Consider the following 27,869-nt stretch of genomic DNA (forward strand, 5'->3'; position numbering starts at 1 on the left):
TGGGGACACCGCTGATAGGGACACGGGTGTCTTTGCGTTGTTTTGCTAAAGTTTTTTCTCTTTTGTTCTCAGTCATATCATGCTGATTACAAAAACGATCCATGTAAAATATATACATTTAATTTAATACATAACTGATTTTTTTTTCCGGCCCCCGAATACTTGTAAAATCTTCAATGTGGCCCTCCTGTTGAAAAGTTTGGAGACCCCTGCCTTAGACCATACCTCCAGACCCCCATTTGACCTCCAATCTCCCATATCTGATGCCAATTAGACCTCTAGACCCCCATCAGACCCCCATTAGACTTTCAGACACCCATTCAGACCCCCATTATACCTCCATACCCTAAATTGGACCCCCATTTGACATTCATACTCCCATTAGACTTCTCTAGACCCCCAATCAGACCCTCAATCAGACCCTTTAGACCCCCAATCAGACCCTTCAGACCCCCAATCAGACCCTTTAGGCTCCTAATCAGACCCCCAATCAGACTCTTCTGACCCCTAATCAGACCCCCAATCAGATCCTTCAGACCCCCAATCAGACCCTTTAGGCCCCTAATCAGACCCCCAATCAGACTCTTCAGACCCCCAATCAGACCCTTCAGACCCCCATAGCATAGCTCAGATCAGACAATAAAATAAATAAATAAACAAACTTACCTCTCCTGCTGTGCCGCTCCTCTTCCGGTCAGGCTGTCTCCTGGGCTCTAATCTTTTCTCAGATCTCACGCTGCAGTCACCTGACCTCCTGCAGCGTCAGGTCAGAGTGCGCTATGTACGTCCTGACGCTGCAGGCAGCCAGGACACAGCAGCCCCAGGAGAAGCGAGCAGTAGGAGGGTTAATTACTGTACAGAGCTTCTCTCCCCCTCCTCCTGCAGACTAGTGAGAGCTTTCCTTATGGATGGGCTCACTAGTATTCCCTTTATACTGTAAGATGCAGTGAATCTTATAAAGGGAAATATACAGCACCAATGGCAAGAAGCCCAGTCGCAACTGCGACCCCTAAAGTTAAGCCAGTGTCTGTGGGCCTCACTGTGGTCTCCTCATGCTACTGCTACCTCAACACTACAGGGAGTGCAGAATTATTAGGCAAGTTGTATTTTTGAGGATTAATTTTATTATTGAACAACAACCATGTTCTCAATGAACCCAAAAAACTCATTAATATCAAAGCTGAATATTTTTGGAAGTAGTTTTTAGTTTGTTTTTAGTTTTAGCTATTTTAGGGGGATATCTGTGTGTGCAGGTGACTATTACTGTGCATAATTATTAGGTAACTTAACAAAAAACAAATATATACCCATTTCAATTATTTATTTTTACCAGTGAAACCAATATAACATCTCAACATTCACAAATATACATTTCTGACATTCAAAAACAAAACAAAAACAAATCAGTGACCAATATAGCCACCTTTCTTTGCAAGGACACTCAAAAGCCTGCCATCCATGGATTCTGTCAGTGTTTTGATCTGTTCACCATCAACATTGCGTGCAGCAGCAACCACAGCCTCCCAGACACTGTTCAGAGAGGTGTACTGTTTTCCCTCCTTGTAAATCTCACATTTGATGATGGACCACAGGTTCTCAATGGGGTTCAGATCAGGTGAACAAGGAGGCCATGTCATTAGATTTTCTTCTTTTATACCCTTTCTTGCCAGCCACGCTGTGGAGTACTTGGACGCGTGTGATGGAGCATTGTCCTGCATGAAAATCATGTTTTTCTTGAAGGATGCAGACTTCTTCCTGTACCACTGCTTGAAGAAGGTGTCTTCCAGAAACTGGCAGTAGGACTGGGAGTTGAGCTTGACTCCATCCTCAACCCGAAAAGGCCCCACAAGCTCATCTTTGATGATACCAGCCCAAACCAGTACTCCACCTCCACCTTGCTGGCGTCTGAGTCGGACTGGAGCTCTCTGCCCTTCACCAATCCAGCCACGGGCCCATCCATCTGGCCCATCAAGACTCACTCTCATTTCATCAGTCCATAAAACCTTAGAAAAATCAGTCTTGAGATATTTCTTGGCCCAGTCTTGACGTTTCAGCTTGTGTGTCTTGTTCAGTGGTGGTCGTCTTTCAGCCTTTCTTACCTTGGCCATGTCTCTGAGTATTGCACACCTTGTGCTTTTGGGCACTCCAGTGATGTTGCAGCTCTGAAATATGGCCAAACTGGTGGCAAGTGGCATCTTGGCAGCTGCACGCTTGACTTTTCTCAGTTCATGGGCAGTTATTTTGCGCCTTGGTTTTTCCACACGCTTCTTGCGACCCTGTTGACTATTTTGAATGAAACGCTTGATTGTTCGATGATCACGCTTCAGAAGCTTTGCAATTTTAAGAGTGCTGCATCCCTCTGCAAGATATCTCACTATTTTTGACTTTTCTGAGCCTGTCAAGTCCTTCTTTTGACCCATTTTGCCAAAGGAAAGGAAGTTGCCTAATAATTATGCACACCTGATATAGGGTGTTGATGTCATTAGACCACACCCCTTCTCATTACAGAGATGCACATCACCTAATATGCTTAATTGGTAGTAGGCTTTCGAGCCTATACAGCTTGGAGTAAGACAACATGCATAAAGAGGATGATGTGGTCAAAATACTCATTTGCCTAATAATTCTGCTCGTAGTGTACATTTTTCTACAAAAACCTTTCATAGACCCAGTAGTCCTTGTAAGAACTATTGTGTGTGACAGCAGCAATATATGTTTGTAGCGCAACCTGCGCTAAATTGCTCAGTGTTAGAAAGAGCTGTGCATAGGAAGGGACAGACAGTGTAGGGAGTGTAATAGGAAGATTTGTATACAAAAAACTTTTCAGAGGCCCAAAAGTCCTTTTAAGGACCATTGTGTGTGACAGCAGCAATATATATTTTTAGCGCATCCTGCGCAAAATACCGCGTAATAGGCCACTGTGGACAGTTAAATTATCAGCACCAAATATCCTGTTTAAAGTGAGCGCATCCCTAAAATATCAGTGACATCCAGTACACTTTTTCCGTAGACAGTGTACCCTGCGGACAGTATAATTATCCGCGCCACATCTCTTGTTTATAGTGTGCTAATCCCTAAAATATCAGTGACATCCAGTGCACTTTTTCCGTAGACGGTGTCCCCTGCGGACACTTAAATTATCCGCGCCACATCTCCTGTGTAAAGTGTGCGCATCCCTAAAATATCAGTGACATCCAGTGCACTTTTTCCATAGACACTGCGAATTGGGACATTACCTGTGGTACCTGTCCTGTATAACGTTTCCTCATCACAAATACCTTTGTAAATTTTATTGCACATACACTTCCAAATCCTATGCTACTGTACGTGTGACATACTTTCAAGCATATATCACATTTAAGGCTACTTTCACACTAGCGTTCGGGGTTCCGCTTGTGAGCTCCGTTTAAAGGCTCTCACAAGCGGCCCCGAACGGATCCGTACTGCCCCAATGCATTCTGAGTGGATGCGGATCCGCTCAGAATGCATCAGGATGGCTCCGCTTGTCCTCCGTTCCGCTCAGCAGGCGGACATCCAAACGCAGCTTGCAGCGTTCGGGTGTTCGCCTGGCCGTGCAGAGCCAAACGGATCCGTCCAGATGTACAATGTAAGTCAATGGGGACGGATCCGTTTGAAGTTGACACAATATGGTGCAATTTCAAACGGATCCGTCCCCCATTGCCTTTCAATGTAAAGTCTGGACGGATCCGTCTGACTAACTTTCACACTTAGAATTTTTTCTGAACTATAATGCAGGCGGATCCGTTCTGAACGGATCCCAACGTTTGCATTACAGGGAGTGCAGAATTATTAGGCAAGTTGTATTTTTGAGGATTAATTTTATTATTGAACAACAACCATGTTCTCAATGAACCCAAAAAACTCATTAATATCAAAGCTGAATATTTTTGGAAGTAGTTTTTAGTTTGTTTTTTGTTTTAGCTATTTTAGGGGGATATCTGTGTGTGCAGGTGACTATTACTGTGCATAATTATTAGGCAACTTAACAAAGAACAAATATATACCCATTTCAATTATTTATTTTTACCAGTGAAACCAATATAACATCTCAACATTCACAAATATACATTTTTGACATTCAAAAACAAAACAAAAACAAATCAGTGACCAATATAGCCACCTTTCTTTGCAAGGACACTCAAAAGCCTGCCATCCATGGATTCTGTCAGTGTTTTGATCTGTTCACCATTAACATTGCGTGCAGCAGCAACCACAGCCTCCCAGACACTGTTCAGAGAGGTGTACTGTTTTCCCTCCTTGTAAATCTCACATTTGATGATGGACCACAGGTTCTCAATGGGGTTCAGATCAGGTGAACAAGGAGGCCATGTCAGATCAGGTGAACAAGGAGGCCATGTCATTAGATTTTCTTCTTTTATACCCTTTCTTGCCAGCCACGCTGTGGAGTACTTGGACGCGTGTGATGGAGCATTGTCCTGCATGAAAATCATGTTTTTCTTGAAGGATGCAGACTTCTTCCTGTACCACTGCTTGAAGAAGGTGTCTTCCAGAAACTGGCAGTAGGACTGGGAGTTGAGCTTGACTCCATCCTCAACCCGAAAAGGCCCCACAGGCTCATCTTTGATTATACCAGCCCAAACCAGTACTCTACCTCCACCTTGCTGGCGTCTGAGTCGGACTGGAGCTCTCTGCCCTTTACCAATCCAGCCACGGGCCCATCCATCTGGCCCATCAAGACTCACTCTCATTTCATCAGTCCATAAAACCTTAGAAAAATCAGTCTTGAGATATTTCTTGGCCCAGTCTTGACGTTTCAGCTTGTGTGTCTTGTTGAGTGGTGGTCGTCTTTCAGCCTTTCTTACCTTGGCCATGTCTCTGAGTATTGCACATCTTGTGCTTTTGGGCACTCCAGTGATGTTGCAGCTCTGAAATATGGCCAAACTGGTGGCAAGTGGCATCTTGGCAGCTGCACGCTTGACTTTTCTCAGTTCATGGGCAGTTATTTTGAGCCTTGGTTTTTCCACACTCTTCTTGCGACCCTGTTGACTATTTTGAATGAAACGCTTGATTGTTCGATGATCACGCTTCAGAAGCTTTGCAATTTTAACGGTGCTGCATCCCTCTGCAAGATATCTCACTATTTTTGACTTTTCTGAGCCTGTCAAGTCCTTCTTTTGACCCATTTTGCCAAAGGAAAGGAAGTTGCCTAATAATTATGCACACCTGATATAGGGTGTTGATGTCATTAGACCACACCCCTTCTCATTACAGAGATGCACATCACCTAATATGCTTAATTGGTAGTAGGCTTTCGAGCCCATACAGCTTGGAGTAAGACAACATGCATAAAGAGGATGATGTGGTCAAAATACTCATTTGCCTAATAATTCTGCACGCAGTGTATAGGAGCGGATCCGTCTGTGCAGACACCAGACGGATCCGCTCTGAACGCAAGTTTGAAAGTAGCCTAAAATGAAGAAGGCGAGCAGTAAGGGACGAGTAAGTGGCCGTGATGCTGATGGTGCATGCAGAGGCCGTGACACTGGGCTAGGAGAAACAGTGCCTGCTGCCAGAGCACAAGAAAGGCAATCATCCAAGATACCTAGCTTTATGTCCCAGTTTGCAGGGCGGCTCAGGTGGTCAGTTGGATTGCAGCAGATAATGCTTCCAGTCAGTTAAGCACCACCCTGTCTTCCACCAAGTGCAGTCTCAGTTGCCAGGAGTCTGGTCAACACAATCCTCACCCTGAACCTCCTTTCTCCCACCATTTACAGTCTGGCCAAACAAGTGATCCCACACTTGGATATTCCGAGGACATCTTTTCATCGCCATTACTTGATTTGGCCCTCTCGCCAAGCACACTTGAAGAGGGACATGAGATCTTGTTCCCTGATTTCCAACCTCTTGAACATCCACAGTCACAAGAACATGACAGTGGGGAACCGCAATTAGTGTTTAATGAGGTGGATGATGATGAGACAAAGTTGTCAATGAGTCAACCGCAATTACTGTCTCAAGAGGTTGATAAAGAGGATGAGACACAGTTGTCAATCACTGAGGTTGTGGTTTGGTCAACAAATCAGGAGGATGATCAGAGTGAGGAAGTGGAAGAGGAGGTGGTGGACGATGAGGTCACTAACCCAACCTGGGAAGGTGGCAAGCCGAGTGAGGACAGCAGTACATAGGGGGAGGGATCTGCAGCACCGCAACAGACTGGAAGAGGAAATGGGGTGGCAACACCACACAGGCCCGCAACTGTTGCACGGAGAAACCCCTTGCGTAAATCTCCCTTGACAAGGGGTAGATGTTTGGCAGTATGGCGCTTTTTTGAGGAAAGTGTGGACGACAAAAGAATAGTAGTTTGCAACCTGTGCTATACAAAAGTGAGCCGGGGCGTGAACACTAGCAACCTTACCACCACCAGCATGATCCGCCACATGGCATCCAAGCACCGTAATAAGTGGGACGAACGCCTGGGTCCACAATCTGTGTATGCGGGTCACACCACTGCCTCCTCTTCCCCTGTGTTACGTGCTGGCCAATCCCCTGTTGAAAGCGCAGGCCCGGATGCATCCCACCCTGCACCTGGACCTTCGCAAGCACCATTCGCAATCACATCTACTTCCGTGTCCCAGCGCAGCATACAGATATCTTGTATGTAAGCACAAATACACAGCCACCCATCCACAGGCCATAGCACTAAATGCGCAACTTTCCAAATTACTGGCCCTGGAAATGTTGCCCTTTAGGCTTGTGGACAATGAGACCTTCAGCAGCCTGATGTCGGCGGCCGTCCCTCGTTACACATTTTCCAGCCGCCACCATTTTTCAAGGTGTGCCGTGCCGCCTTACACCAACATGTGTCCCGTAACATCACACATGCCCTGACTCGGAAGGTCCACTTAACCACGGACACATGTGCAAATACATTCAGCCAGGGACGCATTTGCAGGAATGGTCGTTCCCGATAATCTGCCCAAACATTGGGCAGTCTAAATCCACCTTCAGTGAAATATATACAAATGTTACCTATTATGACTCAGCCTACATCAAGGCACTAAGTAAACAGAGCATTATAAGGTCTATTGATTTGCTGGAGTACCTTGTGTACCCTGAGAATATCTCTGCTAAGTAGAAGTAGGTTATCTGCATTCTGGCTAAGGGCATTTCCTTCGCTATATTAGTTGTAAGTGATTTGAGTGACCTCTGGCATAGGAATCTCCTCACTATTAGATGGTATCTGGTTGAACTCAACAAGTGTGGGCAAGGGTATCTGTAGCTTGTCCTAAAGTGAAGCAACAATAAGTCCATTGGTTCTTCTTCCAGAGACCTATGCAACTCCACTACAGGTACCTATGTTGTAAGGGTGAGCATCTACTGTTAGGTGGAATAGGTCAAAGAGTTCAGATCCAGGATGGTGTAAACCTTTAGAGATCTTTCTGGTTGACCTATGGGGCATACATCAACTAGACATACAGTACAGACCAAAAGTTTGGACACACCTTCTCATTCAAAGAGATTTCTTTATTTTCATGACTATGAAGGCATCAAAACTATGAATTAACACATGTGGAATTATATACATAACAAACAAGTGTGAAACAACTGAAAATATGTCATATTCTAGGTTCTTCAAAGTAGCCACCTTTTGCTTTGATTACTGCTTTGCACACTCTTGGTATTCTCTTGATGAGCTTCAAGAGGTAGTCCCCTGAAATGGTCTTCCAACAGTCTTGAAGGAGTTCCCAGAGATGCTTAGCACTTGTTGGCCCTTTTGCCTTCACTCTGCGGTCCAGCTCACTCCAAACCATCTTGATTGGGTTCAGGTCCGGTGACTGTGGAGGCCAGGTCATCTGGCGCAGCACCCCATCACTCTCCTTCATGGTCAAATAGCCCTTACTTTCAAAGTTTTCCCAATTTTTCGGCTGACTGACTGACCTTCATTTCTTAAAGTAATGATGGCCACTCGTTTTTCTTTACTTAGCTGCTTTTTTCTTGCCATAATACAAATTCTAACAGTCTATTCAGTAGGACTATCAGCTGTGTATCCACCTGACTTCTCCTCAACGCCACTGATGGTCCCAACCCCATTTATAAGGCAAGAAATCCCACTTATTAAACCTGACAGGGCACACCTGTGAAGTGTTATGTATATAATTCCACATGTGTTAATTCATAGTTTTGATACCTTCAGTGTGAATCTACAATTTTCATAGTCATGAAAATAAAGAAAACTCTTTGAATGAGACGGTGTGTCCTGCATGGTCTGGCCCACATAGATCTTCTCACAAGGGCAGAAGAGGGCATATACTACGTTCCTAGAACGGCAGTTGATATAGTGTTTTAGGTACAATCTAGAATTCTCTCCATAGGAAAAAGTGTTAGAATTCAACATGAATTGACATGTGTTACAATTCCCACAGGCGTATGTACCTTTTAGGGTCACACCTCTGCCCGTACATGTGGCCGGGCGTTGAAAATGACTACATACTAGTGTGTCTTTTAAATTAGTTGCCCTTCGTGCTATAATTTTGGGCTTGTCATCAACGTGTGCCGCCAATTTGCCATCTGATTGTAGTAAAAACCAATGGGTGTTCAAAATTCTGTAAAGATCCGGCCATTGATTGTTATACTTAGTAATTAACCGTACTTTACTATCCCTTGGTTTAGGCCTGGGTACAAATAGGTCATCACGTGCAGATTCCTTCGCATTTTCAAACGCCTGTGATATGACTTTTTTGGGGTAACCCCTCTCATACAGTCTTGTTGATAAATCTTCTGATGCCACCCTAAAGTCACACATTTCCGTGCAATTGCGTCGTAGCCGCAGGAACTGACCCCTGGGTATGCCCGTCTTCAGATGTTTTGGATGGAAGCTTGAAAAATGCAATATATTATTAGTTGCTGTATGTTTAACGAAAAAGAGATGTCACTAAACTACCGTTATTTACCTTTATTTTGAGATCCAGAAAATCAACCTCACAGTCTGAGATATTAGATGTCAAAGTTATATTGTATTGATTATTGTTAAGTTGATTAATGAAGTCTTCACATTCCTGTCTTGAACCCTGCCAGAAAAACAAAATATCGTCAATAAACTGGTACCAACCCACCACATGGCCCCTAAAGCTGTCCAATGGGTACACCCGTGTGGCCTCCCACCAACCTAGAAATAGGTTGGCATAGGAGGGTGCACACCGTGCCCCCATTGCCGTGCCCGAGACCTGCCTGTAAAAGGTGCGATCAAAAACAAAATAATTGTGTGAGAGGACAAATTCCAATAGTCTCACCAGGAAAATGTGGTGGGCTGGATCACCTGCAGTAGAACTAGACAAGAAGAACTCGGCGGCAGTAATCCCATGATTATGGGCAATATTGGAGTATAGTGACTCGACATCACATGTGACCAATAAAATGTCAGGTGGTAAGGTAACATCCTTCAGTTGCTGGATGAGGTGCATGGAGTCACGTATATAGGATTTTAGGCCCAGAACGAACGGCTGTAAAAAGAAGTCTAAATAAATAGATGCTTGTTCGCAAAGGCCCCCAATCCCAGCCACAATTGGCCGACCTGGTGGATCCTCCAAATTTTTATGCACCTTAGGCAACATGTAAAAGGTTGGTGTAATAGGGCAACTCACCTCCAAAAATTGGAGTTCCCGTTTCGTGATGATTTTCATGTCAAAGGCCCTTTTCAGGAGTTGATCCAATTTTTTCTTGAAAGTGGTTGTAGGATCTGCTGGAATGGGAGTGTAAAAGATCTTATTACCTAATTGCCGTTTGGCCTCATTTAAATATTTACCCGTGTCCCACCTTTATCAGCTTCCTTTATAACAAAGGAGCTGTTTTGTTGCAGTTGTTTGATGATAATGGATTCTGTTACGGCCATATTTCTTCCCCTAGTAGTATTTTTTTGGAGTTTCCGGACTTCCTGGAGCACAGCTTGAAAAAACAAGTTGATATTAGGAAAGAGACTCAATGATGGTGTAATTGTGGACGGTTTCGATAAACTAAAGGGTCTCCTACCCAGGTCGCTCTCACTCTCCTTCAATAGGTCCATTAAGTCAAGAAAGACACCACGTTCATCCTCCATCAGTTGTGTCACAAGTGTGGGTTGGGCATAAAGTAATTTGAAACATAACTGTCTACAAAATAAATAAATATCCTTCACAAACTCAAACCTATCCAATGTATTCATAGGGGAGAAGGACAGTCCCTTTTGTAGGACAAGTCTTTCTTGCTCTGATAATATATGAGAGGAGAGATTTATGACCTGTAGTGACCCGCTAACCTGTAAATGACTGGTTTCTACATCCGTTTCTTGTATGGCACTGATTGATTGTTGCCCCTGCGTAATTGAGGTCCCTTTCTTCTGGGATTTTCGTAGTCCCCTCCGAGTTCGCTGTCTTCGCTGTTTTCGGATAAAAAATCTGCATCACTAGTCGTACCTGGGGTCGCCTGTTTTACAATTGCATTATTTGTTTGATAACCCCTAGAGGGTGCCCGTGTGTTACCACTATGTTTCCACCTGAAGGCCTGTTTCCTTTCAAAATCACCTTTGTCACGTTGGAATTTCGTTTTTTTGCCTATCATAATCTCTTTATCAAAACTTTCCAGTGTTTCTTTTAATCTCGCCTGAAACAATGCAACCTTATCCCTATCATGCTGATCCAATTTTGATTCTAATTCAATAAGCCTGAGTTTGGTCCGTTGTAACAATTCCTTATCATGTACAATCAACATGTCCATCAATATTTTGGAGCATTGTAGGAGTCCCTGTTCCCAGGTCTCCTTAAATTCCACAGTAACTTCCCATGCGGGAAATTTTTGCACCCTCAAGCCTCTAGGGATGATGGAGCACTTGGCACACCTGTGAAGTGAAAACCATTTCAGGGGACTACCTCTTGAAGCTCATCAAGAGAATGCCAAGAGTGTGCAAAGCAGTAATCAAAGCAAAAGGTGGCTACTTTGAAGAACCCAGAATATGACATATTTTCAGTTGTTTCACACTTGTTTGTTATGTATATAATTCCACATGTGTTAATTCATAGTTTTGATACCTTCAGTGTGAATCTACAATTTTCATAGTCATGAAAATAAAGAAAACTCTTTGGTCTGTACTGTATATCTACACTAAAAGTTTTTTTCTGCAAACATCTGTGCATAAAGAAGATACAGTAGGACTTGCTGCTTGATCTGCCTTCTCACAGCCATTCTTTGGTGCAGGAGGGGTATGTACAAGTGATGGAAGGTAGAGTTGAGATGGTTGATGTTCTTGCACATGGTTGTCAATCTCTTATTTTATGTAATCAATAGAGGTTTTACAGTTTTTAGCATAATGTTCAGTAGAAGCATAATATCTGAAACATACCCTAATTTCTTTAGAATCCCTTTGCATTCCTCAAGTGGTTTCCTTCTAATTCCAATGCATTTCTTGAGGGGATGTGGCTTCTTATGAACACGATATTGAAGATTAGAGTTTCCAGTCTTTTCCCCTTGGTTGCTCTTGTCTGGAGCTGATTTGAGTAAAGCTGCCCATACACATTAGTCTTGGTTGGCAGAACCCGTTGAGGACAGCAGGTTTGGCTGACACTCTATTGTGTGTGTGTGGAGCCCCTAACTCCCCCCTGACAAATGACGTTGGGGGAGAGAAGATTCAGGAAAAATTATTATTTTCACCCAATCCTTTTGTTCTTTTTGGAGATAAGCCGCCAGCAGACGTATCTGGCAGTGTCTTTTTCTGCTATTCCTAAACAATATGCATACATGTTCGGCTCAGCCACTGTTCTAAGCACTTAAGCAGTAATGTTTTCTTTTATTTTGACACATTTTATTTCAAGATTGTTTAATAAAACATATCAAGTAGTCATATATCAGAGGACTTCTCTTGTATACATATAATATAGTAAGAATGTCTGACTGCTGAACATACAAAATGAATGGTGCAAAGAACATAAAGAAACAAACAAAATCATTACAGTAAGGCAATTCAAGGAGCTATAGATAAAGAAAAGTCTATATAACCCTACAGACAGGGCTTTAAAGTGAGCCAGTACCCTACCTAAGCTGCATCCAAGACATCGCACTCAGCCAGCCAGAATCCTACTCTATACTGATGAGGGGCAAGCACCCCAAAACAGTTGTCTATGGTTGGATGCATGGCTTCACTATTTTCTTTTGTCATATCCCAAGGCTTGTTAAAAATTCAGATTTTGACTCATATAGAGACACGTCCACAAGGTGTTCTTAGCAAGAAGGTTCTCTTCCTTTGGAAATACCTCTTTGCATATTGTTTTCCCATGGATCATCTCCAGTAAGTCTTCTTACAGGGCTGGTCTCTTTAAGGGGAGCCAGTATCCTACCTAAGCTGCTTTACTCTCATTTTGAGATATAGCCCATTTTGTTCTACTAAATATTTTGGGGTACATGTAACTTTATTTCTTAATTAATTGGAAGAAAAAGGAAAAACAGCACGGATTGTTTTTTGCACCATAAATTTCCACTGTTTACCATTTTGCATAACTAACATGTTACTTCAGTTCAATGGGTCATTATAATTATGGTGGTATTTTTCACTACTTTTTTGTAACAGTAACACGTCTCATGCAAGAAGGAAAAAAAAGTTTATTTCGATGCATCCCAACAGCCATTCCAAGAGAACATTTTCATTTTTTATTGATGTAGCCTCATGGTGGCTTGCTTTGCAGGACTAAGGCTACTTTCATACTAGCGTTTTTACTGGATCCAGCAGAGTCCAACAAAAACGCTTCCGTTACTGATAATACAACCATCTGCATCCGTTTGAACTAATCCAGTTGTATTATCTTTAACATATTTTTAACAATGCCAAAACGGATCCGTCATTAACTCCATTGAAAGTCAATGGGGGACGGATCCGTTTTCTATTGTGGCAGATTGTGCCAGAGAAAACCAATCCGTCCCCATTGACTTGCATTGGGGTGATGGCGGATCTATTTTGCTCCGCATACCCAGGACGGAAAGCAAAATACAACATGTTGTGGTTTACTCTCCAGTCTGGGAACGCAACTCAACGGAACGGAATGCATTTTGGAGCATTCCGTTCTGTTCAGTTCAGTTTTGTCCCGCATTTTTTATTTTTCCGGTATTGAGCCCCTATGACGGAACTCAATACCAGAAAACTTTAACGCTAGTGTGAAAGTAGCTTTAATGTAGCTTACTATTGTTGTTACCTTGGTATATATAGAACTTATTGATTAACATCAATTTTTTGGAGGCGGATGAGGAAAAAAGGAAATTCCACTTTTATGTTTTAAATATTTCTTTATGTTGTTATCATATTAACATCATTATGTGGGTTGTTACAGGAACCCAGAAGAACTACTGCAAAGAGTTAATTATTACCAAAGGAGTTAATGTAATCTTCTTGAGTTATATGTTGTGATTTGTTGTGTTTTGTGTGAACATTATAACATTTATGGGCAACAGATGGTTAATATTGACAAAGTGCTTAGGTTACCAGAGTGAAGGACCAGGTCAGCCCCCCTCCCCCAGTTCGAGAGTTTGAGTGTAGAGACTAGGGAATAAGACATGTCTGTTCAAGCTCCTGCTAACTAGGCCCAAGTTCAGAGAACTTTAGTTTCTGAGACTACAGTTGCCAAGGAAGCTACTCTCCTACCAAAGACTCCTGAAAAAAAAGAGACCAGGTGTCATAGAAGGTTCACAAAGCCGTGCATTGGACTCATTGGCAACACTGCAAAAGCATCCCCTATACTTTGAGACAGATTGACCTCCCATATCTAAGGCAAGAGTTCCAGCAGAGAACAGTCTGCCGAAGCTCTCTAGATCAGTCATTGCCGGACGGTACCAGAATACAATCAGCTGTCTGGTACTCAGCAGTCTGACTGAATGCTGGCATGTTTGCTGGGTAGGGGCCGGATCATTGCCGGACCCCATCACAGTCAATGGGGCAATCTGGCAACAGCGGATCCAGAGAGCTCAAGAAGACTGTTCTCTGCTGGAACAACCTGCCACGAATAGGAACCTCATTTGTATGCTAGTGGTTCTGTTGAGAACTAAGCCTTTGGTGCTATTTGTACTACAATACCTATCATCAACTTAATAAAGTGAGATTTTATTTATTGCAACCAATGGTCCTTTTTACTGGTCCTGCCTCATACCATGCCAATTATCCAACATCAAGGGCACCCCAACTGATATCACGCAGGAGCCCCAAGGCCAGGGTGTGTCCTGAGGGAAGAAAGGGTGAACCCCCAGTCACTGCACAGCCCTAGGGAGAGCCAGTGGAAGGATTGCCACCATGAACTTTGAGTACTACAACTACTCTTGGAGCCATAACTACCACTGCTATCTTCCATGCACTACCCAGAGGGTTGCCGCACATTGTGAGTCAACTTAAGGGAATTCTATGGCACACATGTACCCTATCATCAGGGGCAAACAGTGACAATGTGCAAGAAAAATATATGGGACTCCGAATCTCCAATATCTTATGATAGTGCCCCCTTTTAATCTTTCCATCAATCCATCAGCAGGAAGCTACTTTTAAGTGGCAGTAGATACCTTTACCTACTGGGGTGCATATATGGTATGTTTGACCTAGGATTAGAAAAATGTGGTTGTTCTCTTTCAGAAACAGTGATACACCTGTCAATAAGTTGCCACTGGTGTTGCAGCTTGGCTCTAAAGTAAATGGAGCAACGCTGTATTATCATACACATCCTCTGGACATAGTATGTTCAGTTTTTGGAGAAAAGCAACCTTCATCTTCTAATGCAGGACATTTAAAGAGCATTTGTCACCATGACCAACGCTATTGGACCAGGCACACTGCCTGGTAGGGGTCATCATGGTGAGCTCAACGCTAGCTTGCTTTCTGCAGTCAGATTTTCCACTGCAGAGAAATCTTAATTTTTTATTAACATGCTAATGAGGTGCTTGGAGCACCAAGGGTCAGGCCTATCCATCTCATAAGCATGTTAATAAATCAATTGCAGAAAGCAGAGTAGTAGTGAGTAGTGAGCTCATCATAATCAACTGTGCCAGGCAGTATGCCTGATTTAGGCTACTTTCACACTTGCGTTCAGAGCGGGTCTGTCTGGTGTCTGCACAGACGGATCCGCTCCTATAATGCAGACGTTTGGATCCGTTCAGAATGGATCCGTCTGCATTATAGTTTAAAAAAAATTCTAAGTGTGAAAGTAGTTCAGACGGATCTGTCCAGACTTTACATTGAAAGTCAATGGGGGACGGATCCGTTTGAAAATTGAGCCATACTGTGTCAACTTCAAACGGATCCGTCCCCATTGACTTACATTGTAAGTCTGGACGGATCCGTTTGCCTCCGCACGGCCAGGCGGACACCCGAACGCTGCAAGCAGCGTTCAGGTGTCCGCTTGCGGAGCGGAGGCTGAACGCTGCCAGACTGATGCATTCTGAGCGGATCCGCATCCACTCAGAATGCATTAGGGCAGTACGGATGCGTTCGGGGCCGCTTGTGAGACCCTTCAAACGGAGCTCACAAGCGGAGCCCCGAACGCTAGTGTGAAAGTAGCCTAAATAGGGTTGACCATGGTGACAGAGGCTCTTTAATTTATACATCAGAAGCCATCATGTGGTAAAAGGTCCTACCCTGGAGCTCCATTACTAAAACATTTCATATAATCTGTACATTACAATGACTTAACACCAGAGTGAGATTTCTGATGTGACTGAAGACCCGATTTCCAACTAAAACATTGCCCACACACGGCACATGAAAATGGCTTCTTCCTTATGTGAATTCTTTGATGTCTCATAAACGTTGATTTGTGACGAAAATACTTCCCGCATTCTAAACATGAAAACGGCTTCTCCCCGGTGTGAGTTCTCAGATGTCCTGCAAGGCTGTATCTGTGACTAAAACATTTCCCACATTCAGAACATGAAAATGGCTTCTCCCCCGTGTGAGTTCTCAGATGGCCAACAAGATTTGGTCTGACACGAAATTTTTGCCCACATTCTGTACATGAATATGGCTTCTCTCCTGTATGAATTCTTAAATGTTTCACAAGATCTGATTGATGGTTAAAACATTTCCCACATTCTGAACATGAATTCGGCTTCTCCCCCGTGTGAATTCTTAGATGTTTCACAAGATCTTGTTCATGGCTAAAACATTTCCCACATTCTGAACATAAATGTGGCTTCTCTCCTGTGTGAGTTCTCTGATGAAGAACAAGATGTCCTTTTTTCCTAAAACACTTCCCACATTCTGAACATGGATATGGATTCTCTCCTGTGTGAGTTCTTATATGTCCCACAAGACTATATCTTTGGCTAAAACATTTCCCACATTCTGAGCATGAAAATGGTTTCTCCCCTGTGTGAGTTCTTAGATGGGTCACAAGCGCTGATTTAAGGTAAAAACATTTCCCACATTCTGAACATGAATTTTGTTTTTCCCCTGTGTGACTCCTCTGATGTTCAACAAGACTTAATTTCTTACTAAAACGTTTACCACATTCTGAACATGAAAATGGCTTCTCCCCTGTGTGACTTCTCTGATGTTCCATAAGGCGCGATTTCCGACTAAAATATTTCCCACATTCTGAACATGTAAATGGTCTTTTATCTTTGTGAGTATTCTCATGTATGGAAAGACTACATTTTCTTTTAAAATATTTCCCACATTTAGAACATGCAAAATGTTTAACCAATCTATGCCCAGTTCTCTTTTTGCCAATCTGTGCTTGATTATCTTCTACATCAAAAGAGGAAGATGAAATGTGATGTGAATCTGATCCTCTCATACGGTCTACACCTGGCAAAAGAAACCAAATAATTACTATTTTATAATTTTTCTATGTGATAAATCAGAAGCACTACAAAATGCACTACCAAATGTTCTGACGCCCACACAGCCGTCGCTGCATTTCCCCATTGCGGGTATGAAAACATCCAGTGTCGGGCGGGAGCAGCCAATACCAGGCCACAGTGGTTCATTCCCGTTGTGGCCTGCTATTGGCTGCCCCCCCAGTGCTGGATGTTTTACATCCGTGCGACAGGGAGATGCAGCGGCGGCTCTGTGAGCGTCAGAAGCGATGTGGGTGCCGGGGAACAGGTGAGTGAAACCTCTGTGAGGGGCCCGAGAGTATGGGGAGGCATTTTAGGTGTTGGATAACCACTTTAAGGCTGCGTTCACACGGGCGAGATTTCCGCGCGGGTGCAATGCGGTAGGTGAACGCATTGCACCCGCACTGAATCTGGACCCATTCATTTCAATGGGGCTGTTCAGATGAGCGATGATTTTCACGCATCACTTATGCGTTGCGTGAAAATCGCAGCATGCTCTATATTCTGCATTTTTCACGCAACGCAGGCCCCATAGAAGTGAATGGGGTTGCGTGAAAATCGCATGCATCCGCAAGCAAGTGCGGATGCGGTGCGATTTTCACGCACGGTTGCTAGGTGACAGTCTATACACTGTATTATTTTCCCTTATAACATGGTTATAAGGGAAAATAATAGCATTCTGAATACAGAATGCATAGAAGGTGATCAGTTGAGGGTTAAAAAATAAAAAAAATTAACTCACCTTCTCCTCTTGTTCGCGTAGTTCTCCCGGTCTTTAGTTCTTTAAAAAGATGAACTATGGGCTAAAGGACCTTTGGTGACGTCAGATCACATGCTCCAATCAAATGGTACATCACCGCGGTGATGTACCATGTGATTGGAGCATGTGATCTGACGTCACCAAAGGTCCTTTAGCCCATAGTTCATCTTTTTAAAGAACTAAAGACCGGGAGAACTACGCGAACAAGAGGAGAAGGTGAGTTAATTTTTTTTATTTTTTAACCCTCAACTGATCACCTTCTATGCATTCTGTATTCAGAATGCTATTATTTTCCATTATAACCATGTTATAAGGGAAAATAATAACATCTACACAACACCGAACCCAAACCTGAACTTCAGTGAAGAAGTTCGGGTCTGGGTACCACAGTCGGTTTTTTATCACGCGCGTGCAAAACACATTGCACACGCGCGATAAAAACTGAACATCGGAACGCAATCGCAGTCAAAACTGACTGCAATTGCATTCCTACTCGCGCGGGTTTGCCGCAACACACCGGGACGCATCCGGAACTAATCCGGACACGCTCGTGTGAACCCAGCCTAACTGTTCTGCCGGAGCTGAGCTTGGGCAGAAGTGGAAGGGGAGGGCTGCTTTAGACCATCCTCAATGGTAGCAGCTAGGTCTTGTTTGAAAGCTGGCATTCCAGGCTTTCATACAAGACCAAAATGACAGCATTGGTCCAAGCTAAACAGGAGATATCACTGTTAGAAGTTGAGTCGGGAATAATCGTGGGTAAAACCTGCTTTTACTTTTACTTTCAGCTGAATTCACAGCATCCCGATGTACTGAAGGAATTCCAGCTTTCAAACAATACAAAGCCCATATCTCTAGCTGGTACCAATTTTTTCCAATTATAACGGGACTATTAGGAGGTTAAACCTTGACTATGCAAAATTGTTGACAGCACTACTAGGAGGCTGAGGAGAACCTGACACACACACAAACCATTTGTAGAGCTTTTATTATCAGGAGAGTTTGAATATCAACTTTTATTCTGTCAAATTGTGCTCCTACAAGAAACAGAGGTGGACCTTCACTGTGAAGTACTCTCTGTTTCACAGGCCACCTCTCTTGCACTGGAAGACAGCTGTAATGGTCTCCTGCTTGGATTCTGCAGCTGTTACTCTGTGAAGACTATGAAGTAACTCAGTGCAGAGAGCACTTCACAGTAAAGCTCTACCTTTTGGGCACTTGCAGGGGAAGAATTTGTCAGAATAAAAGTTACTGTTCACACTACTAAAGATTATTAAAGCTTCACAAAAGTTTTCTTGTTCTCCTCGGCCTCTACCTAGTGCTGTCAGCAGTTTTGCATGGTTGAAACTGTTGATAGGCTCCCTTTAAATATCAGAAAAAAGAGCCCATCTAGGTTCTAGATATTGTTGACCTATTTTCAGTAAAGGCCATCAATATTGGATTACTGGTGGCAGTGGTATACATAGAAGAGTAAGGGCCCCATAGCAAGGATCAAACCAGGCCTCCCTGCCTAAACCTTTTCAATGACCCTTGGGCCATTTTTCCACTGCTTCATATGCTAAAAGTTGTTCCTTTAGAGGGAAGAGTCCTGACCAAGTTTTCACTTCCAGTAGAAGAGGAGATAATCCCAACTGAAAAAAATAATCAACTTACCTCACCTGCTCCAGATGCCACCAACTCTGCTTGTAGAATCCAGGTCTCTTCTGTTCCTACCGTGCTGCGCTCTGCTGTGACCTGATGGGCACAGCGTGAGGTCACAGAGCGCTGACGTCATGATCCTGTGCGCAGTCACAGCAGAGCCGATGGCAGTGGACCAGAAAGCGGTGAGTACAGAGCCCTAGGAACACTGCATTCACCGCTTCCCGGTCCTCTGGTACTAAGGAGCACTTCTATAATGGAAGCTCTAATTAATATTCACCCTATAAGACACATTGGCATTTTCCCCACATCGCGTCTTATGGGGCAAAAAACACGGTAGTTGGCAGATTGAATTCGGGTAGGAATAAATTTGATCCAAGTCGAAAGTACTCTGACAAATTACTGACAAAATGACAGCAACATATATGGCTATAGGTAAATGGATGGTAGCTGGTGGTAACAAACAGATTGTGTAATAACACTGCACTCTCAGATCTTTTAGGCCATTTAAAAATGTTTAGGCCTTTTTCCCTTTTTGGCGAAGATGTCTGCTGGTGTTAGTACACACATAGGAATATCGGAATTCGGAAGAAGCAATTACTGGTTGTTTTTTAACATACAGTCCAAAAATTATGATTTTTCTTCCAACAGGTTTGGTGTTATTTTAAATAAAATATATTTCATCCTAGACAATGAAGAATTAATGACTTATTACAAAAGCCATCAGAAAATTATCTCCTTTTTGAGAGCAGTTTCAGCAGCTACAGCAAAGTATGAAACATGTTGGACAAGGCAAGAGATATGCAGCTGCGTAAGGGTAGTAGTAGCGGCAACAGCAGCACAGAACGGAACATGACGGACAAATTGGAAGAATATTGTAGAAAATTTCTGTTATTATGAATTAAGAGTTGTAGATTGGGCTGATACACTTTTTAATAATAAATTGAGTACTATAGCTTTAAATATTGCTATGTAGCATTGACTGCAAGTGGCTACTAGATATTACCTTCACGAAACCTGCCCCTGTCTGACCTTACACTAACGTTATTGATTGTCTAAAAATGAAGCTTCTTTTCCAGTCTTTCTGACAAATGTCCTGTCACATTAGTGTACAACCTCAGGATACACAAGGCTTCTTTGGTGGGTTCAGATATGGTGCCTATTGACACATGTAAATATCATCCCTCTTTATTGGTTGACTGCAAGGAATTATAGGCACGTGTGAAAGCCAGGGCATCACCCAGTTGGGATCCTCTTTCTTCACCTTCACTTCCCTGTTGTGCTGTCTTCTGATCAGTAAATTGGCAAATTCCATTTTGAGCCATTCGTTCGAATCCAATTAAAAAACTTTTGGATTTGCTATCAATCGGAATCTTTGGGAAATTCAGGATAATTTTGACTAGTTTACAATCACTCATCTCTAGTACTTTGAAGGGGTTGTCTCATCACAGACAATGGGGGCATATCGCTAGGATATGCCCCCGTTGTCTTAAAGGTGCAGGTCCCGCACCTATATCGGGAATGGAGCCCCGCAAGTTGGTGGCTGGAGGACTCCGGTCCGGCCACCACCAAGAGCGCTCCCCATAGAACTGATTGGGAGCGCACCGCGCATGACCGGCCACTGCTCCCATTCACTTCTATAGGCCCGACGGAATTGGCCGAGCCAGCTCGGATATTTTCAGCGGCCCTATAGAAATTAAATGGAGGTCGGCTGGGCATATGCAGTGCGCCCTCCAACACTTTCGGGACTCCATTCTCGATATACCCGCTATTGTCTGTGATGAGACAACCCCTTTAATTTCTTTTAAAATTTAAATAATACATAGCAGTATAAAATTGAAAACTCTGAAATATGATATATTTTTAGTGTCTGTTTTACTGTTCTGTTTACGGATTTGGTCTATCAATTCAGAGACATTGAACTGCTCAGGGAAAGGGAAATAAGTGCAGAAATGGTCACTTTTATTACCGTAAATGTATTACCAACTGAGTTCACTGTTTTCATCTATACAATTTTTTTTGAACCTATAAACCTTACTGTAACTCAGCTCCTCTCAATATTTGTAATAACAACCTGAATATAAAATCTGCACATGAGCTCTTCTCACTCTCGCCTAAAGGGCTTCTCCTATGTCTATCCCATCCTCTGTAAGTCCCTACCACAATCAATCAATCAAACCACTCCCCTATGAGGCAGATCAACTGTAACCCAAACCCTCATGTTTCTAAGATAAATGCCCTGCACTCAACCTAATTATATAAATTTACCCCAAATGATAATAAACTGGCAAGAACCAGGCAAGATTCATTTGCAGTTTGTCAAATTTTTTGAAAGATTTTGTTCAGAGAGGGAGAGAGGGGGAGAGAGAGACCTAATACTGTTGCACTGACAATAAAATAAATAAAATCATTTAGTCCTCCTCCCGGACGGGCTACGCCCCTGACTGCGAGTTATTGGGGTTCATGTGCCGGAGAGAGACACAAACGTGTGTTTCTGAAGAATATATATGCATTGTCTAAGGGGTACCATTTAACTCCGAGTACGCGTGCGCAGTATTGTAGGCCAGACAATGCTCTTCTGGGTTTCTGGGAAAGATATTTAAATTAGCTTTCCTAAACCTATCTGACGACATGATAATTTGCCTATATTTTACCCAGAAATTCTCTTTCTCATTATGGAGAGCCCATGGTAAGGTGAATATACATGCACAGTATTGTAGGTCAGACGATGCTCCTAGAATGGCAAGTACATGAGCGCAGTATTGATGGCCAGGCGATGGACCTGGCATTCACTGAAAGAGAATTGGCTTGCATGTTTCATTGAGAAATGTATACGTTTTGTGGGATGTAATTCTCTCGTCTCACTTTTAGTTGAATGTAAATTTGGGGGTTCATCTGACGTTGGTCCAAAATGGTGAAATAAAATTGCTGAAGGTATTGTCTGTTTTTACTATACAGATGATGTATGCTCAGGTGAAGAGGACAGAGCTATAATTATACCTAGAGATCCCTTTCTGCCTTTTAAACATGCATAAGTAGCAAAGCTTAAAAAATAGCTAAGCCAGCCTCACATCTGCAACTAGTTCTTTCACCGCAAAAGCCCTTAATCAGAAAAGAGCAGATCAGAACACCATTTCTAGTTGCAAGACCTTAAAGGGAACCTCTGGGTTAGTACTATTTCTATTATGGAGACCAGTTAATATAATTGACAACTATTGTAGGCAGTTGACACCTAATTCTGAACCGGGATACAAACCAACCATAAATGGCAGAGGTATACCTACATACACTAAGACCCCCCCCATAGAAAAAAAAACTCCACTCAATTTATAGACAAAATATACTTTATTAAATAGATCATAAAAATAAAATGAATACCGACATAAGTATCAATATAGCAGGAGTGAATATATCAGAGAGGACATAGAGGGCGCTGCCTCATCAGTCACGTCCAATCCACATGTCTCAATTCCAATAATGAAAAATGCACCCAACACCGATATTATATCGTAGTTCACCCATAAGAGCAACTTGCATGTGGATTACCGACCAATACAGCAGCGTCCTCCAACGCCGTTTCGTCCAAAAAGGCTTTTTACGTTGAGAGGAAGACGCTGCTGTATCGGTCGTTAAACCACATGCATTTACCTTCTGTTTTCTACTACTTTAGTACTTTCAACACTAGACTTGAGATTGATACGTTGCTCTTACGGGTGAACTACAATATAATATCAGTGTTAGGCTACATTCACATGTCAGTATTTTTCTATATCCCGATTTTCGGTCCGTTTTTTGCGTATCCGTTGTTCCTGAAAATGTTTCCGTATGTCATCCGTATGTCATCCGTTTTTTTGCGGATCCGCAAAAAACGGAAACATGTATAAATTTCAATAAGCAAATAAAGTTGTTTGGATTTCTTTGGAAAAAAAAAATTAAAAATTAAAATTTAATTTCCAGGAACGGAATCCACATAAAACGGATGACATACGTAATGACATCCGTATGTCATCCGTTTTTTGCGGATCTATTGACTTTGTATTGTACCAGGATCCGAATTTTGCGGAAAAGAATAGGACATGTTTTATATTTAAACGGACATGCGGAACGGAACAACGGAAACGGACAGCACACATTGTGCTGTCCGATTTTTTCCAGGACCCATTGAAAATGAATGGGTCCAGATCTGGTCCAGATCTGTTTCGCAAAAAACGGAACAGATCAGGAAAGAAAAAACGGACGTGTGAATGGACCCTTAGGTGCATTATTCATTATTGGCATTGAGACATTGGTAAGAGACTATGTCCTCTCTGGTATATTCATTGCTGCTATATTGATACTTATGTACGGTAAGTATTCATGATTTTATTTTTATGACCTATTTAATAAAGTATATTTTGTCTATAAATTGCGTGGAGGTGTTTTTCTATTGGGGGGGAACTATTGTAGGCAGGACAACACTCCTTTGGATTTCTGGGTAAAATATAGGCAAATTATCATGTCGTCAGATAGGTTTAGGAAAGCTAATTTAAATGCCTTTCCCAGAAACCCAGAGGGGCATCGACTGGCTTACAATACTGCGCACGCGTACTCAGAGAACAATGGGCTTTCTAAAAGGAGAAAGAGTACCCCTTAGACAACGCATATATATTGTTGAGAAACACACATTTGTGTAGTAGTTGCTCTCTCTGGCAAATGAACCCCAATAACTCGTAGTCAGGGGCGTAGCTGCTACTGGGCCCGAACTCAGAAGAAGCCTGTCCTGGAGGTGGACTAAAAGATTTTATTTTCAGGGCAACAGTTTTATACAATGTCATTATATACAGTGACAGTATATACATGTAGGTATGGACGGAAAGGCTGACTGACCTGGTCTGAGGAAGAGATCTTGACTAGCCGCAGGAGTGGGGGTTGCATGGGAGGAAGGGGTTGTGAAGAAGGTGGGGGGACATTAAAAAAAATTTGTGGGGCCCAGACAGTTTGAGATATGCCACTAGTGACTGGTACATAGACCCCAATCAGCCCTAAAGACTAGCATATAGACCCAAATACCCCCTGGTGACTGGTTTATGGACCCCTAATGATCCTTAGAGTATGGATCTCTCTTCCAGAGGAGATGGTGATGGTGAATTCATTAAAAGAAGAGGGGCCCGGATGTATTTTTGGAGAATAATATTACGGTTACAGTTACTAGAAAATAGTTATTGATCCAGGGAAATTGACTTTTACCTCAGTTTTTTTTAAACCTTCCAATGGATCAACTTTGCAGGGGGTATAGGCTGACCTGGATGGACGTATGTCTTTTTTCAGCCTTACAAACTATAATACTATGTTAGGCCTCTTTCACACGGCCGTTTTTTTTTCCCGTTTACTGGCCGTTTTTTGCGGTCCGTATACGGTCCGTATACGGAACCATTGATTTCAATGGGTCCGCAAAAAAAACGGAATGTACTCCGTATGCATTCCGTTTCCGTTTTTCCGTTTTTCCGTTCCGTTTTAACATAGAACATGTCCTATTATTGCCCGCAAATCACAGTCCGTGGCTCCATTCAAGTCAATGGGTCCGCAAAAAAACGGAACACATACGGAAATGCATCCGTATGTCTTCCGTTTCCGTTCCGTTTTTTGCTGAACCATCTATTGAAAATGTTATGCCCAGCCCAATTTTATCTATGTAATTACTGTATACTGTATATGCCATACGGAAAAACGGAACGGAAAAACGGAACAGAAACGGAAACACAACGGAAACAAAAAACGGAACAACGGATCCGTGAAAAACGGATCGCAAAACACTGAAAAAGCCATACGGTCGTGTGCAATAGGCCTTACTCTTACCATTCACTGAGACTGATGTGGGGTTTTCTGGTCCACTCTTCATTCCACCATATATTTCCTGCAAGAATATCACATCAAAGACGTGAGGAAAAAGAACCCCTAGTTTATCTTATATCCAGCCAAAGATTTTAAAAAAAAAACACTAGAAGACATGAACCAATGTGCCTTAAAGGGAATGTGTGATCAGAAAATGGCCTATTCTTTAAATCACGTTTTGTATGTTACACACATTTTTTAAGAATTTTTGGTGATGTTATTTTTAATTTTCTGTGCAAATATCTATATTTAAACAAAAAACATAAACTCCTGCAAGTTTTGCACTGGCCACTAAGCCTAATAGTAGGTGCCTCTTCTTGGTCTGTACAGATCCCTTTACGGCAGTTATCTGCTTATGATTACAGTCAGGATTATAATGACATATCATCTCTGTGCATAGATAACACAGTATAACAAAATCATACAGAGCATACACTACACTGCTACTGGGGAAGTTACTGGAACATGTAATGAACATAATCTATAGTGGATTTGCAGAAACCTCACCTGATGATCCAGTGGGACATTTTGATTTTCCTCTGGACAATCCTGGGAATATAGAGGACTAGGACATCTCTCTGGTGGATTTCTCCTACTGGACTCATCTATCGAAAATAAACCCAGTGACTGAATACATTGTCTGTAGGATGATCAGATTATGGGTGAATCTAGGTGATCCTCAAACCTGGTCTCTCCTCTATAATCAAGGAAGGTATTCTTGCAGAGCGCCGGCCTGCAGGGGAGGAGTGATGGCTGTGTTGGAGAGGATGGGAGGGGGTGGCAGTGACTAGAGAGTGGTGGTAGTCCTCATGGCGGCTAACCATGTTCCAGCACTCCTCTAGGCAGAGCATGCAGTGAATGGAGGGGCGCCCTTCTTCCCCCTAGGGTACACCCTGGATTTTCGGGCCTCCTGCTGGAGGTGGCTGAGGTGTCCTTGGTGGTAATTGGGTAGCAGCGTGCAAGGCAGGAGAGAAATTATCGGGCTTAAACATAAGTAGTTGACAGAGTTTTCAAGCATATAACATAGCAGGCATTTACCAAATGTCTATGGGTAGGCAGTATGGTGATCCTCCTAAGTCTCTCTCTAGATATACCATACAATCCTCCCAATTTACCAAAAGTCGTGCAAGTACTTTCTCAATATATCTGCAATGCCAACTGCAGGGTGCAGTCCTAGAACAAATAGCCAGTCCGACTCAGTAGTTTGGCGGGCGCTCGAGCAATATAACCCAAACCACAAACAGTAAAGTCCAAAGCCGTAAACATACATTACCTTTATTGACTTAGTCCATGCAGTTCCTCTAGTTCATCAGAAGACTCCCTAACTTGGAGGCAGACCCAGCCCACCACCAGGCTATTACTAAGATTGTCAGTTAAAGGGGTTTTCCGAGACTTTTATACTGATGACCTCTCCTCTGGATAGGTCTTCAGTATCTGCTTGGTGAGTGTCTGACATCCGTGAACCCTGCTGATCAGCTGTTTTGAGAAGGCAGTGGAGCTCACAGAAGCGCCACGGCCTTCTCCAGCGTTGCCTAGGCCCTTTGACATCACATTCATCAGTCACATGGTCAAGGAGCAGCTCAGCCCCATTGAAGTGAACGGGGCTGGTCTGCGATACTAAGCACAGCGACTATAAAATCTACGCCGCTGCTCCTGGTAAGCTTAGAGAAGGCCGCTGCACTACTGCCTTCAAAAACAGCTGCTTGGCAGGGTCCCGGGTGTTGGACCCCCACCGATCAAATACTGATGACTTATCCTCTTGAAAACACTTTTGACTTTCTCCTTCCCATATACAACCTTTTTGGATCATAATAGGGGCATAATACAATCAATCACTATAAAAGCATAGTTATCATACATTAAAGGGACACTGTCAACTGGATTTCACTTACTGGGCTATTAACATCACCACATCAGTCTCCACGATTTATATTAAAATATACTAGTATTACTGCCCTGTGTCTTGTAGTTTGTCTATAAAATCGCTTTTATTAATATGCTAATTACCTCAATAAGGAGCCCAAGGGGCTGTCCCTCCGGCCGTTGGAGCCCAGCCGCTCCCATTATCTTGGAGCCCAGCACCACCCCACTGCTAATTTATTCACTGCTCATCGCCGGCGTAATGTGTTGCATGCGCCGTGGATACCCATGTCAGCGCCCGCGCGGTGTCCTGGCATCGGCCTCACAGAACGAAGTGTGCATGCGCCAGCTTCGCTCAACCCGGAAATGCGCGAGATTTCGGGCGCAACAAACACATTACGTCGGCGATAAGCAGTGAATAAAATAGCAGTGGGGCGGTGCTGGGCTTCAGGATAATGAGCACGGCTGGGCTCCAACGGCCGGAGGGACAGCACCTTGGGCTCCTTATCGAGGTAATTAACATATGATTAAAAGCTATTTTCTAGACAAATGAAAAGACACAGGGCAGTAATACTAGTATATTTTAATATAAATCGTGGAGACTGATGTGGTGATGTTAATAACTCAGTAAGTGAAATCCAGGTGACAGTGTCCCTTTAACTACTTAGCAATGAACCATACTACATTAGGACATTAACTCTTTAGCTGTGAACCACTGGGTCACTGCATTCTCTTACCTAGTGATGTGAGGGGCTGGTGATCCTCCATCATGACGTCCTTGTACAGATCCTTGTGTCCTTCTAAATACTCCCACTCCTCCATGGAGAAATAGACAGCGACATCCTGACACCTTATAGGAACCTGACACACACAATCATACAGTCATCCTCCAGACATCTCCTTGGCGTTATTGTATAATGTCCCAGCA

The 27,869-nt window shown here is 43.0% G+C and overlaps 2 protein-coding genes across 5 annotated transcripts in view; both read right to left on the reverse strand.

The window, feature by feature from the left end:
• The window catches only part of LOC120994421 (zinc finger protein OZF-like), a 391,027-nt gene that overhangs the window by 267,245 nt on the left and 95,913 nt on the right, over positions 1–27,869 (reverse strand). For all 4 annotated transcript variants that reach the window (XM_040422975.1, XM_040422974.1, XM_040422973.1 and 1 more), the window contains exon 3: positions 27,658–27,664. The gene's annotated coding sequence lies outside the window, so the exon portion shown is untranslated. The remainder of the gene's footprint in view (positions 1–27,657; positions 27,665–27,869) is intronic.
• On the reverse strand, positions 14,950–27,730 carry LOC120994428 (zinc finger protein OZF-like). Its single transcript, XM_040422992.1, has 6 exons — positions 27,679–27,730; positions 25,589–25,686; positions 25,046–25,103; positions 16,685–16,783; positions 15,538–16,585; positions 14,950–15,041 (listed from the first exon to the last, which is right to left on the reverse strand). The coding sequence occupies exons 1-5, from the start codon at positions 27,710–27,712 to the stop codon at positions 15,654–15,656; spliced, it is 1,221 nt and encodes a 406-aa protein (XP_040278926.1). The 5' UTR covers positions 27,713–27,730; the 3' UTR covers positions 14,950–15,041; positions 15,538–15,653.

The sequence above is a fragment of the Bufo bufo genome, chromosome 3, assembly GCF_905171765.1.
Source record: "Bufo bufo chromosome 3, aBufBuf1.1, whole genome shotgun sequence".
NCBI lineage: Eukaryota > Metazoa > Chordata > Amphibia > Anura > Bufonidae > Bufo > Bufo bufo.